General features: G+C 44.2%; 1 protein-coding gene across 1 annotated transcript in view; it reads left to right on the top strand.

Annotated features, from left to right (window-relative positions):
• Window positions 1-1,387: 1,387 nt before the first annotated feature.
• unc5a (unc-5 netrin receptor A) overlaps window positions 1,388-15,402 on the top strand; it is a 250,888-nt gene continuing 236,873 nt past the window's right edge. The window contains exon 1 of the mRNA XM_078231465.1: window positions 1,388-1,625. Within this exon, the coding sequence (XP_078087591.1) occupies window positions 1,388-1,625 (238 nt within the window). The remainder of the gene's footprint in view (window positions 1,626-15,402) is intronic.

Here is a 15,402-nt window from a genome sequence, read left to right as displayed (position 1 = left end):
GCATGAATCGGATCGCGGCCATTCCCGGGTCTTGGTAAAGTGGCCATCTGAGTGGACGTGGGCGCGGATCGCGTTAATGGCCTCAGACCTGACTTTGCCACGTTTCCACGTCCAAAAACGGGCGCGACGCAATGGTAAAATCGGACCCTATGACTCTCTATTCCATAAAATATGTTGTTGAAACCCTATGAAAAAAGATATTTCTCATACTTCAAATTATAACTTCAGAATGGAAAAAATATTTAAAGTTGTATTACTTGCATCTTAAAATTCCTTCATTGGTTTGTATTTATGGCGAGGTAGTACAGCTTTAAGTTGGATTTACATTTTTACGGGTTACTTGTGGGTTGGAATGGATGCCAGGAGCTGAATGGAATTGTTTTCAGCCTTCCAGTTCTGTTAGATCATTTTAAGAACTCATGAAGAATGTTCAGCTCTTTTGGAACATGGTGCATTGGAATTTTCAAATTAAATATTAATTAAATGTATCTTGCAAATAAATAAAAAGACTTAAGTTACATTGGAATTTTGCCCTTTGAAACAGCTGAATTTGGTGGCAATAAGAAGCTATTCCAGCTGTAATAAGAACTGTAATAAGAAATTAGACACTTATAGCATAATTTTGTGAAATGTCTTTGCTGTCTCAATGGAGGTGCTCATTCATTAACTATCAGTCTTCATAAAATAACATTCAGGAGCACAATTTTAAGGATCTCTGAGGAATGAATCTGACTGATCCTTTTAGTCTATCCAGAACTAAATCAAATACATTGCAGCTTTGTGTACTACAATGCATCAAATTAATTGCGTAATGTGCATGAATCAAATTGATCGCACTCTGGTCATATGTTGTTTGACTTATACTACCGTAGCTAAGTGTTTAAATCATTATTACATTTTAATTATTAAAACTGGTGCCTGATGCAAATGACTAATCTGATTAGGTCACTACCATTTTTGCATAAATCTGCTTTTGCAGATTATGATAATTAAAAGATAGACAATTTTTTTCCTTTTAAAACTATGTTTGACCTCTATTGCAGACTTGTTTTCTAAATGGCCATCATCAGAAAAGGGGAACAACAATTTGTCCTTGAAACAAAACTGGGTGACCATAAAGCTGTTGAATTGTGGCAAAAAGCTCGCCTAACCCACTGATGATTATTTGGAGAAGGGAATCTGTGACTGAATCAGTCTGACCTATTTCACTCCTACACCAATATGATTAACTTTTAAACTTCCCTTTGATGTGGCCTGTAAAGCGATCCCACCGCCAGCTTCTCAGGAGGAACAGGGATAGCAATATATTTTGCCAGTCACACCCACATCTCAACAACAATTTATTTTAAAGAGGAACAGGGGAAAATAAAGTGCACATTGTAAAACTATGCGTTTTTCTTCAGATGCAGAATACAGTGATTCACAGTTCGAAACCATCCCAGTGGCTTCTTCAGAGTCCTTGCCTCACTTTTTGGATGAACCAGAGGATGTGTACATTGTAAAAAACAAACCTGTTACCTTGGTCTGCAAAGCAACACCAGCCACACAGATATACTTCAAATGCAATGGCGAATGGGTGCATCAAATGAATCACGTCACAGAAGAGACCATAGATAAAGTTACAGGTAGGTCTGCATTTATGCCATCAATCGTGAAAGTGCAAGTCAAATTTGAGGACTGAAGGATAACCGAATGCTTAATTACCTATTGCTTTGTCTGGTAAGCAAAGGCTACAGTTTTAACTATCACTGACTAGCAGAAGCTAGGTTTTGGACAGGGTGGCGGGGTGGTGAGGGGTTGTGGTTAATAATAAAATAAGGGAAGCGATTTATCTTCTGACCCCAGGGTTCCTCTGCTACTGGAAGACATCAGGGTCCTCTTTTCAGTTTTAAGATTGGGACCGTGTTGCTATTTTACCTTGCCTAAATGGGCGAAGAATACTGCTTTTCGCAACATACAAACTTATCAAGAACTGCATTGATACTAGTAGAGGTTAGGTAGAGAAGGTTTTTTTAAGGCTTGCTTGCAAGACAAGAGGAGCAGAAGTGCTCATCCACACTCCACAAGGAAGCCTTTGCTCTCCCCATCCACATCAATAAGTTCTGTTTTGGTACCTTCCTCGAAAGGCTATAATGATTTGCTGCATTTGTCAACCACACAGAGGATTCAATATCCCCGTCAGAAGTCCCTCAGAAGAACCTATGATAATTTGCAGAACTTTTCCCTTGGTTCCCATTGGTAGCCTCTGTTACTAGAAATCCAACTTCCTAATGGAGAGGTCGCTATTACTCCAAGACCTCACATTTGCCGATTGTCCTTGGCATGCATCAAACCCACCTTGAGTAAAAGGTGAGACCTATAAGCTTTTATGCTATGTCTCTAATACATGTTCTTGTAACAAATACAGCTTTCTCTTCACAGAGACAGAAGACAAAAAATATTCTTTTAAAATAAACTAATTCCTGTCTTGTGGCTTTGATCACAGTAAGTTGGAATTTAACGTGGGCCTCAAACAATAATTTCTCTTCCCATTCACAAAAGAACCTCAAATTTCCTCCCAGCATTCTTTTTCTCTCCCCTTCAACAAAGTTATTTCTCTGAACCCCTCACAACAGGCTGATGTGAATAGTGACTTCCCACCTTATTGGGCAATCACACATGCTGACGTTTTGCCTTTCTTTGTTGATGCCCATAATCCATCTGCATGACTGTAACCTTGAATTTCTCCAAAGGATAGTATCCTAAACACAGGCATGGGATTGGCCTTAAAGACCGATCTTCCCCCAATTTCTTTTGGGTTCCCTTCTTGTCCAGCTGTGTGCAACTTGTTTCAAGCTGTTGTTTTAAATCTTTTTTTTTTCTCTTTTGACTGTCACATACTTTGTGTTCCCATTTGTCATTTGAGATGCCATCTTTTGTCTAGATTAGATGTTCAGTAAGCCTTGTATCTTTTGAACTGACTACCATAAGACGATCCAGAGAAGTGGCGCAAATTGAACAAGGTTAACAAAGCAGTGTCACATGCAGCATGACTGGTTGAACTGTTGCCAAAGTGAGACCTTAAAGATTTGCGGCATTTTTATTTCAAGGTCATGCTGCTGTGCTAACATATTGGCCAATTTTTCTGCTTATCTGGAATCAGCAATGTGCTCACTGTGAAGATGCCATTAGACTACACGTAATAATTGTCCCTGGTTGGACTCGAAAGTGATGTTCTCTGACAGTAAAGGAGATGTCCATCATACCTACTATCATCATGGTATCGGCAACCAAAGGAATCTCCACGAAAAAAAAACCTTAGAGGTACCCCAGCCAGTCAACAATCAATCATTTTTACTGACTAATAGACTCAACAGCTGCATAACTCTTCCCTCCATTGTGAACTGTACATATTTAAGCAGCACTAGGCAGTTGTTGACTGCAGAATGTTTAGAAAGACACAGTGTCTATGTGTGAAACAGATTGGTGCTACTCTGGAGTTTAAAAGCATTGGTGTCGTGTTGTTCCCTAGTAACAGCCTTTCTGTTATCCTCATTATCTGACATGTTTTTAGGCAGGTAGATCTGTTATAGCAAGTCACAAATTCTTCCATCAATATTTCATGCACTTGAAGTCAGTTTTCAACTATTCAGAGAATTTGACAATCCGGGTCCCAGCACCCGAACGGATGATAAAACTCAAGAGGTAGAGGAAAACGGTATGTTTAATAACTTTTACAAAAAAAGAAAACTTGAAAATGTATCTGAATGGCTCTGAAGAAGAGTCATACGGACTCAAAACGTTAACTCTGTTTCTCTCTCCACAGATGCTGCTGGACCTGCTGGGTTTTTACAACATTTTCTGTTTTTATTTCAGATTTTCAGCATCTGCAGTATTTGATTTTTAATTACATAAAATGTAAAGTATCCATCATCTAGAAATAAATATCAAACTTGAAAGTAGGAAAGCAAACGGAGAAAAATGAATGGGAGACAGAAAAAAGTAAAACATTTAATTTCAGTTAAAATGTTTCAGAACATTTATATTAATAAAATAGTACAGGAACACAACCACTCTTAACCAATTTGCCCCCTCCCAATTATGAAGAGAAAGTTGGATCACTATTAATTTCTTGTAATGTATTAGTGTAAACAAAAAATTCAACATTTCTCACTGTTGTAATAGGTAAATCATACTGGTAATGAACTTGGCATAATTACTTATTGGCAGGAATGGGATCACTGAATTCCAATTGATAAATTCAAAGTTTGTATTAGATTTTCTGGATATCGAATGCATGAAATAGCATGAGATGCGGTGATTCCATAGATGAACACAATAGTTTTCTCAATATTTTCTCCATGTGTTAGTCGTTATGATCCTGTTAGAGACCATTAACTGTTAATGAGAAATCTAAAAATCTAGGGCAGAATTCTCCCGTCTGGGACAAAGTCCTGTGGTGGCGGCAGGGACGGTGACTGTTTCCTGCTGTAGAGGCTGGCGGGAAACCATGCCATATGTTCCATCCCTGATGTAATTAATTATGCATCTGGGCGTTTTACACCATCTTCCAAGGTGGGGTGGGCTGGATGACATGCATCCCACCTCATATCTGGGTGTGTTATTCAAAAAGCACCTGACATCACTGACTCACTTCTGAAGGAAGAAAATGGATGGATCTCCAGGAACACTGAAGCTGGATGATGGACCTCTTCGAAGATACTGAAGCTGGAAGACTCGCCTGAAATATTCTCCCCTCACCCACTGCTCTGGTTGTCCAGGGTAACTGGCTGTCTCCATCCTGAATTCTGAAGGCAGCCCAGGCCTTCAATAATCATAGAATCCCTACAATGCAGAAGTAGGCCATTTGGCCCATTGAGCCTACCCTGCCAACAATCCCACAGCCCTATCCCCATAACCCCGCTTATTTACCCTGCTAGTCCCCCTGACACTAAGGGGCAATTTAGCGTGGCCAGTCAATGTAACCCACTCATCTTTGGAATGTGGGAGAAAACCGGAATTGAACCCGGATCCCTGGCGCTGTGAGGCAGCAGTGCTAACCACTGTGCCACAGGATGTAAGTGAGTTTCACGCTGGCCTCCAACTGGATTCCCATCATTGAGGTACCATTGAGGTAGTTCCCACTGTAAATTCAAGCCAGTGTGAAACTGACTTTTGGGCCCCCTGGGAGGGCCCCCCTCCCACCTGTCATTGAACCAACTGGCGGGCACATGGGAGAATTCCAAGTTTTAACCAATAGAACTACGCATTTGTCTTAAAGCAAAAATACATTTTATTGTATATACAGGACTTAAGCAAAGCAAGAGCTATTAACAATGTGGTTTATAAATATATAGATTATGCATTCAATTTTATTTCTTCCTTCCTGCAAGAATTCTCTTATACTTTATGATACTGTAGAGGTACTACTTCTGTCGGGATCACCCCAAAGTGTATAACAGCCCTCTGGAACATACTTTAATTATTCTCAGTTCCAAATATTCTCTGAGTTAAGGCTGATCTATTGTACACGATGCAACTTGGGAGTGGGAGCCAGTGCTCGATATACAGAAAGTTGGAAACGGTTAAAATGACTAGAAGGTTTGTTTGGCTCGAAGCTAAAAGAAGAACTCTTCAATACTGCTCAATAAAAGGCAGTTAACCTTGTTGCCACAGTGGATGCCTCAGTGCCCTGTTCCGGTTGCCTTCTCAATGCTTCACAGCTAATTCTGCTGATTGCTTTCTTTACCACAAGGCTCTGTGAGGATTACTGTAGATTTCCTCCACGAGCTGCCAATTAGAGTAATTCTTCCAGCTGCTTTTTCCTCTCAAAAAAAATCCAAGCTGAGATTAAGCCCCCAGCCTCATTCCACATGGAATGATGAAGTTCGTATTTTCTCGGCTTAACAGTCAACCTAACACCCATCAGCTTTGCCTATCTTCTCTCAGTGAGCTCCAGACGGCTAGAACCCAAACTGCAACATGGTTGACTGCCTTTTATTGAGGATTACTGTAGATTACTTCAACAAATCTTCCAGTCATTACCCTTCCCAAATTTGTCTTGTACATCTAGCATTTGCTTCAGGTATAGGTCTGGCTCTATCTCTTGACTTCCAAGAAGTTACGAGCTACTTAAGACACACAGCTGACATCGTCTCTTAGCCACTTCTCTCAACCAGTCTTGCCTGCCGGCTATGCAGTAACTGAATTCACAAAGATAAACTCAAAGGTAAATAATCTCACTAGGCTCCACCCAACTCCACAGCAAAGTGACAGACAGAGCCTGTTCCCAGGTGGAAATATAAATTAACTATTTTTAAATTCCAAAACTTTCCTTAATTCTGGGAAACCACATGAATAATTTATGGCCTTTAGTGGAATAACTAGGCATCATGGGTGAAATTTTCCCAAAAATTGACTTTTTTTTGGATGAGAAAACCAGTTGACACAGATTGTGATCATCCTGCCCTTGGTCATTTTTTTGGGAGAGGGGCGAGTTTTGCACCGGGTCTGAGAGAAGCGGGATTGAAACAGGTTGGCAAGTCCAGTTTCACAGAGATCTTATCAGGGCACACTATGAAATAAATTGGATTACCATCATTGTGAATTACATATTTGATTTATCTATATTGTATATTCATATTTCCAAGGATAGAATATGGACTCTACTGTGTTGTACCATAATGTTATGTGTGACTTCATAAGATTTTGAAGTTTACCTTTTTAGCTTTTAATGGGAATAAATCCTGGTAAACATCTATAAGCTGGGAAATCACACAGACTCAAGATAATTACAATCCAAAAGGCAAAGCGTTTCCTGGTTAAAGTCAGAATAAAAGGGCAAGAGACATAAAAAGGTAAGGCCATTTCTCGCACCATTCTTATAGTGTGCCCTGATCTCAAAGTGAAATTGAAGACTCCCCTCCCTCCCCCCTACAGACATTGCCCACCCCTCATCCCCTTCCTCGAGCCATATTTCTACCCATGCCCCCCCTCTCACCCCCACCCCCAAACATAGATCGCTAGCAACGGGACATTGAGGACCTCCCGGTGGGTCCCCCTTCATGGCCCACCCCTTTCATGCCCCACCCCCTTCATGCCACCCTGGCAGTGCCACAGTGCCAGGCAAAACCTGGCACCCTTTCTGGCACCCTTGCCCTGCCCTTACTGTGTAGGAACCAGAGTACATCCAGTGCAGTGTCTGGGAGAATCCCAATGGGAGCTTCCACCAGAGCCAAATGTGTCCGGCCCTTCCCTGCGATTCTCCTGTGCCACCCCAACGCAATCTGTTGCACCAAGAAAATCACCTCCCCCCATGTCTCCAGTTCTTTAGCTAAGTAAGACCGTCTGCCATTTTATGTCTCTTGCCCTTTTATTCTGACTTTAACCAGGAAACGGGTTACCTTTTGGATTGTAATTATTTTGAGTCTAAGTGATGTTCCAGCCTATAGATGTTTACCAGGATTTATTCCCGTTAAAAACTAAAAAGGTAAATTTCAAAATCTTATGAAGGCATACGTAACACTATATATTATAGTACAACATAGTAGAGTCCAGAGTCTTTCTTTGAAAATATGAATAAACAATATTGGTAAACCAAATATGTAATTCAGAATGATGGTAATCTAATTTATTTCATAGTTTTCCATTTTCTTTCCTGCTGTAGCAGCAAAATTAATAGACTACAAACCTACGTCATAGATTTTTGTAGTATCTGCTGCTACAGGTTTGTGTGTGGGGGGGTGGGGGTGGCTTTAACACATGCATACTGGTTTTCTTAAATAAATCTACACTTGTCCAAGTGACTGTTAACTTTGTCCTGGTGTGTCAATTCTAAACACTTACCCAGCACCAAGATTAAAGTGACTGCTCTGTAGCTGCTGGGCTTAGTCTTGTCGTCTATTTGAACAAGGATGTAGGGGGCGATTCTCCCAGCCAGATGTGCTGCTTTTGTAGTGCACGCAGTGGGCTGGGAGATTTGAGTGGAGGTCATTCCGCGGGCTCCTCACTGGGCGCCAAGGCCTCCTCGCGCCTCCAGCAGCCAGATTAGCGGCACTGTCAGCTCCACGCCAGAAATTGGTGTGGAGCTGCGTAAATTATTTAAGATGTGGAGATGCCGGCGTTGGACTGGGGTGAACACAGTGAGAAGTCTCACAACACCAAAGTCCAACAGGTTTATTTGGTAGCAAATACTATGGTATTATGGTACTTGCTACCAAATAAACCTGTTGGACTTTAACCTGGTGTTGTGAGACTTCTTACTAAATTATTTAAATCAGCATGACCACACAATTTAAATGTAATTAGTGAGCCTGGGGCTGAAATCTCTGGGCCCACTAACATTCCCCCCACTGCCAGGAGTGTTTCACTCCAGCGGGGTTTACAATAGCTCCTCCCTCGCGGGGAGCGAGTGGCCTGACCCCGCTGGAGTGAAGGGGGGGCCATTGAAGCCCTCCAGAGAGTCGGACACCGGTGGGGGGGGGTGCCTCCTGGCTATTGCACCCTGGACAGTGCCCCCTGGCACTGCCTAAGGGGCAAGGTGCCAATGCCCAGGGGGCATATCGGCAATGCACACCGGGCAGTGCCAGGGGGGCTATGGGGGGGGGGGGGGCAGTGAGTGGTGGTGTTGTCCCGCTGCCACTCAGCACTCGGGCTGGCCGTCGGAGTTGGGGGGCCGGGGCTGCAGGGGTGGGGTTGGGACTGTGTGGGGGGGGTGGGGGGTGGTCAGGGCTGCCAGTAGAGGTGGGAGCACGAGATTGGAGTTGCAAGGGGGGAGTCATCGAGGAGGGCTGGGAGCTGTGGGGGGGCATTGAGGCTGGCTCGGACATGTCCGAGGTGGGTTTGTGTGCCAGAGATACAGGGGTTGTGGGGCTGGCCAGCGACAGGAGTTTGGCGGGGTCACAGCGCATGCGCCGATCTCGGCGCTGTCAGAGCGGCGCATGTGTAGTGGCCCGCTCAGTGCAATGCTGCCTGCCTCTCTAGCGGGAATAGGCCCCGCCCTCTTACTTTCAGCGTAATTCATGCTCGTGCACTCTGCACAGAGTGTGGGAGATCCATTTTGAAACTCCCACTGAAAAAACTGTGGGATTTACTCCAGTTTTTATGTGAATTCGACATTTAGAATTTTTGGGGGGAGAATTGTCCCTGTAACATTTGCAATTCTCCAATCCTCTGGCTCCATTTCCTTATCTAAGAATGATTAGAAAATTCTGGCTAGTACCTCCATAGTTTTCACCCCATGGTATCCTTGGGTTATATTCCATCCGGTCCTGGTGCCTTATTAACTTTAAATACTGCCAGCCTTTCTAATACTTACTCTTTATAATGTTTTAGTCCCTCCAGTATCTCAATCATCTCCTTGTGCACTATGATTTCGGCAGCACCTTCGTTCTTGGTAAAGATTCAAAGTACTCATTTAGCTACTCAGCTAAAAATTGCCCTTAGTGTCCTGAGATGCGTAGGTTAGAGGGATTAGTGGGTAAATATGTAGAGATATGGGAGTAGGGCCTGGGTGGGATTGTGGTCGGTGCAGACTCGATGGGCCGAATGGCCTCTTTCTGTACTGTAGAGTTTCTATGATTTCTCTTCCCTCTGCCTCCATGTGTAGATCCCCAATTTGATCCCTAATTGACCTCACCCCCTCCTTTTTCTATCCTTTTACTATACCTATAGTTAACTGCTAATTTTTGCTAGTCGCTCCCACAAACCATCTGGTCACTCCTGATTGACAGCATTTATGTTCTAGCTGCTGAAGAGTCCAAACATGTGCCTTGCAAGGTCATTTAATTCCCACTTCTGTCACAAAACATTTGACATTCCTGCTTATCACATTTGACATATCTCTTGACATCCTTACGCTGGTCACACAAAGGAAAGTTTAACCTTGGTTTAATGGCGATTTTGATCATTCCTCTGCTATTATCGCTTAATTATCAATTTAATTATCCAGATGAGACACCTCCCCTGTGAATCTGATTAATTCCCAAAGCAATCCTGTTCATCTGTCTGGTTGTAAGAATGTTAGCAGCTCACACATCTCCTAAATGAAGATGTCTTGACACCTCTTGACCCGAGGGCATTTTTTTCTCCTATAAACTGTACTACTGATAACATGTTATGTAGAATTTTCAAATACATGCAATTCTGCATTAATATTAAAGTAATTAGCATCATAATTTGAATATGTCCTACCCAATGTACTCAGCACATTTGGAAAATATCCTGGGACACTGCCAACAAAATATGAGGCAAAGTGCCACAACCTTCTCTACTTCCTCCAGTATTTGCCATCTGCAGCAAAGTAAACAGGGAGGGAGAATGACATTAAACATTATGAAGGGTTTTGAATTGTATGTGCAGTCTTCTAGTGGGAAAAGCATGAAGTTAAATGGGTAAACAGACTCGATGGATCCCTTATCTGTTATTACTTTATCCAGTTGACAATGTTTTCCAGCCTCATTATGAATTTCGGACAGTCTAGATACAAACTGGTCTCGATTTTAACCCTCCCTTCGCTTCACACAATGAGAATGATATAAGGGAGGGCTTAGATTTGGTTACATACACTCCCTGGTAGAAAGACTCTCCATTATTTAGTTGAGGCTTGGGAGTTAAAATGACTTGGACTCCTACAGCCTGCAAGCCTAGTAATCCCAATCACACCCACTCTAGTAAGACTTCTGCAGCCAATAAAATAATAAACCTGTAGGATAACAGGAAATTCCATAGAGCATGTAGAAGTTTAGGCTTGTGTCACTGAATAAATCTGGTAGTGAACTGCAAAGCATTCGTATACAGCGGGCAGCATCGGGAGCGGGCAGTGGAGTGCGTGGGAAGCAGAGTGTGAGCTATACGGCTTTGGCTCACAGGGCTTAGGCAGAAAGGGCGAGCAGGGGTGAGTTTCATTCATTTTTGCTGTTTCTACCTGGCACTGGCAAGGTATCTAGAGGGGATGGGTGTGCAGGCAGTGCTATGTTCCTCTTGCACTATGTTTGAGGGACGACGACAGTGTCCCTGCTGATTACACCTGTGGGAAGTGCACCCATCTGCAGCTCCTCCAAAACCGTGTTAGGGAACTGGAGCTGGAGTTGGATGAACTTAGGATCATTAGGGACGCAGAGGTGGCCATAGACAGAAGCTTTAGGAATACAGTTACTCCGAGGAATGAAAACAGATGGGTGACGGTGAGAGGGGCTGGGAGGAAGCAGTCCGTGCAGGGATCCCCGGTGGTCGTTCCCCTTAGCAACAAGTATTCTGCTTTGGATACGGTTGAGGGTGATGACATACCAGTGGTGAGCCGCAGTGAGAGGATCTCCAGCACTGTGTCTGTCTCTGTGGCTCGGGAGGGTAAGGGACAGAGCGGGAGGGCAATAGTTATTGGGGACCCGTTAGTTAGAGGGATAGATAGGAGGTTCTGTGGCAGCAAAAGAGACTCACGGATGGTATGTTGCCTACCGGATGCCAAGGTCCGTGACGTCTCAGACCGTGTTTTCCGGATTCTGAAGGGGGAGGGGAAACAGTCACAAGTCGTGGTACACATTGGTACCAATGACATAGGTAAGAGAAGGGACGGGGATTTAAAGCAGGAATTTCTGGAGCTGGGCTGGAAGCTGAGAGCCAAGACAAAACATGTGGTCATCTCTGGTACGTTGCCGGTGCCACGTGATAGCGAGTTGAGGAACAGGGAGAGAGTGCAGTTAAACATGTGGTTGCAGGGATGGTGTAGGAGGGAGGGCTTCAGATACGTGGATAATTGGAACACATTCTGGGGAAGGTGGGACCTGTACAAACAGGACGGGGTGCACCTGAACCAGAGGGGCACCAATATCCGAGGAGGGAAATTTGTTACGGCTCTTCAGGGGGGGTTTAAACTAATTTGTCAGGGGAGTGGGAACAGGAGTTGTAGCCCAGAAGTCAGTGAGGGTGGTGAGGTATTGGGGAAGGTACCAGGGTCAAGGGTGGGTACCGGTAGACAGGAAGGTGGGTTGAAGTGTGTCTACTTCAATGCAAGGAGCATCCGGAACAAGGTAGATGAACTTGGGGCGTGGATTGGTACTTGGGACTACGATGTTGTGGCCATTACGGAGACGTGGGTAGAACAAGGACAGGAATGGTTGTTGGACGTTCCGGGGTATAGATGTTTCACTAAGTGTAGAGAAGCTGGTAAAAGAGGTGGAAGAGTGGCATTGTTAATCAAGGATAGTTTAACGGCTGCGGAAAGGCACTTGGAGGGGGATCTGCACACTGAGGTAATATGGGCTGAGGTTAGAAATAGGAAAGGAGCGGTCACGTTGTTAGGAGTTTACTATAGGCCCCCAAATAGTAATAGAGATGTGGAGGAAGAAATTGCTAAGCAGATTATGGATATGTGTGGGGGTCACAGGGTAGTTGTCATGGGGGACTTTAACTTTCCAAATATTGATTGGAACCTTTGTAGGTCAAATAGTTCGGATGGGGCAGTTTTTGTGCAGTGTGTGCAGGAGGGTTTCCTGACACAATATGTGGATAGGCCGACAAGAGGTGAGGCCACATTGGATTTGGTACTGGGAAATGAACCGGGCCAAGTGTTAGATTTGGTTGTGGGAGAGCACTTTGGAGATAGTGACCGCAATTCGGTGTCTTTTGTTATTGCAATGGAGAGGGATAGGGCCGTACGGCAGGGCAAGGTTTACAATTGGGGGAGAGGTAATTATGATGCGATTAGGCAAGAATTAGGGGGCATAAGTTGGGAACAGAAACTGTCAGGGAAAGGAACTAATGAAAAGTGGAACTTTTTCAAGGAACAAATACTGGATGTCCTTGATAGGTATGTCCCTGTCAGGCAGGGAGGAAATGGCCGAGTGAGGGAACCATGGTTCACGAAAGAGGTGGAATGTCTTGTGAAAAGGAAGAGGGAAGCTTATGTAGGGATGAGGAAACAAGGTTCAGATGGCTCGATTGAGGGTTACAAGTTAGCAAGGAATGAGCTGAAAAAGGGGCTTAGGAAAGCTAGGAGGGGACACGAGAAGTCCTTGGCGGGTCGGATCAAGGAAAACCCCAAGGCTTTTTACTCTTATGTGAGGAATAAAAGAATGACCAGGGTGAGGTTAGGGCCGGTCAAGGACAGTAGTGGGAACTTGTGTATGGAGTCAGTAGAGATGGGCGAGGTGATGAATGAATACTTTTCTTCAGTGTTCACCAAGGAGAGGAGCCATGTTTTTGAGGAAGAGAAGGTGTTACAGGCTAATAGGCTGGAGGAAATAGATGTTCGGAGGGAGGATGTCCTGGCAGTTTTGAATAAACTGAAGGTTGATAAGTCCCCTGGGCCTGATGAAATGTATCCTAGGATTCTTTGGGAGGCAAGGGATGAGATTGCAGAGCCTTTGGCTTTGATCTTTGGGTCCTCGCTGTCCACGGGGATGGTGCCAGAGGACTGGAGAATGGCAAATGTTGTTCCTCTGTTTAAGAAAGGGAATAGAAATGACCCTGGTAATTATAGACCGGTTCGTCTTACTTCGGTGGTTGGTAAATTGATGAAAAAGGTCCTTAGAGATGGGATTTACGACCGTTTAGAAAGATGCGGATTAATCCGGGATAGTCAGCACGGATTCGTGAAGGGCAAGTTGTGCCTCACAAATTGCATAAAATTTTTTGAGGAGGTAACTAAGTGTGTTGATGAAGGTAGGGCAGTTGATGTCATATACATGGATTTTAGTAAGGCGTTTGATAAGGTCCCCCATGGTCGGCTTATGATGAAAGTGAGGAGGTGTGGGATAGAGGGAAAGTTGGCCGATTGGATAGGTAACTGGTTGTCTGATCGAAGACAGAGGGTGGTGGTGGATGGAAAATTTTCGGATTGGAGGCAGGTTGCCAGCGGAGTGCCGCAGGGATCAGTGCTTGGTCCTCTGCTCTTTGTGATTTTTATTAATGACTTAGAGGAGGGGGCTGAAGGGTGGATCAGTAAATTTGCTGATGACACCAAGATTGGTGGAGTAGTGGATGAGGTGGAGGGCTGTTGTAGGCTGCAAAGAGACATAGATAGGATGCAAAGCTGGGCTGAAAAATGGCAAATGGAGTTTAACCCTGATAAATGTGAGGTGATTCATTTTGGTAGGACGAATTTAAATGTGGATTACAGGGTCAAAGGTAGGGTTCTGAAGACTGTGGAGGAACAGAGAGATCTTGGGGTCCATATCCACAGATCTCTAAAGGTTGCCACTCAAGTGGATAGAGCTGTGAAGAAGGCCTATAGTGTGTTAGCTTTTATTAACAGGGGGTTGGAGTTTAAGAGCCGTGGGGTTATGCTGCAACTGTACAGGACCTTGGTGAGACCACATTTGGAATATTGTGTGCAGTTCTGGTCACCTCACTATAAGAAGGATGTGGAAGCGCTGCAAAGAGTGCAGAGGAGATTTACCAGGATGCTGCCTGGTTTGGAGGGTAGGTCTTATGAGGAAAGGTTGAGGGAGCTAGGGCTGTTCTCTCTGGAGCGGAGGAGGCTGAGGGAAGACTTAATAGAGGTTTATAAAATGATGAACGGGATAGATAGAGTGAACATTCAAAGACTATTTCCTCGGGTGGATGGAGCTATTACAAGGGGGCATAACTACAGGGTCGTGGTGGGAGATATAGGAAGGATATCAGAGGTAGGTTCTTTACGCAGAGAGTGGTTGGGGTGTGGAATGGACTGCCTGCAGTGATAGTGGAGTCAGACACTTTTGGAACATTTAAGCGGTTATTGGATAGGCACATGGAGCACACCAGGATGATAGGGAGTGGGATAGCTTGATCTTGGTTTCAGATAAAGCTCGGCGCAACATAGTGGGCCGAAGGGCCTGTTCTGTGCTGTACTGTTCTATGTTCTATTCCAGCAAGATTCTCCATCGTCATTTGTTGAATCCTACAGAACCATGGTGTAGGAAAAAGCGGCCTGCCTGATGGGCACCCCTTCCAACACTTTGAACATTCACTCCCCCCACTCACAGCAGTGTGTACCATTAGCAAGATGCACTGGAGCATCTTGTCAAGTCTCCTTCAATAGCACTATGCAAACCTATAAGTTCTATCACCTCGAAGGACAAGAGCAGCAGAAACTGTTGCAGGGTTAAAAACCTGAAACTACAGCACTGTCCCTACCTGCTCTTGTCCTTCATCTCCCCAACTAGTATTATATCTGTATCTACACCCAGGTGAACTATAGCAGGTTAAAAAGGTGGGTCATCCCCTCAGGCAATGAAGGATGGACAACAAATATTGGTCTTTCCATTGACACCCACATCCCCTGAATGAATATAAAGAGAAAAGTCGGGTTGCTTCCAGAAGCTAAAGATGATGATGATGAAAAAGGAATAGAATGATTCCCTTCTCCATAGCTCGAAGTTGGTGCGCAGGACAAAGAAGATATGGGATAGGACAGCCATCTCTCAGGAATCACAGAAAGCAGGA

This window comes from Mustelus asterias, chromosome 16, assembly GCF_964213995.1.
Source record: "Mustelus asterias chromosome 16, sMusAst1.hap1.1, whole genome shotgun sequence".
NCBI classification, from domain to species: Eukaryota; Metazoa; Chordata; class Chondrichthyes; order Carcharhiniformes; family Triakidae; genus Mustelus; species Mustelus asterias.
This window is presented reverse-complemented; position numbering and strand designations above follow the sequence as displayed.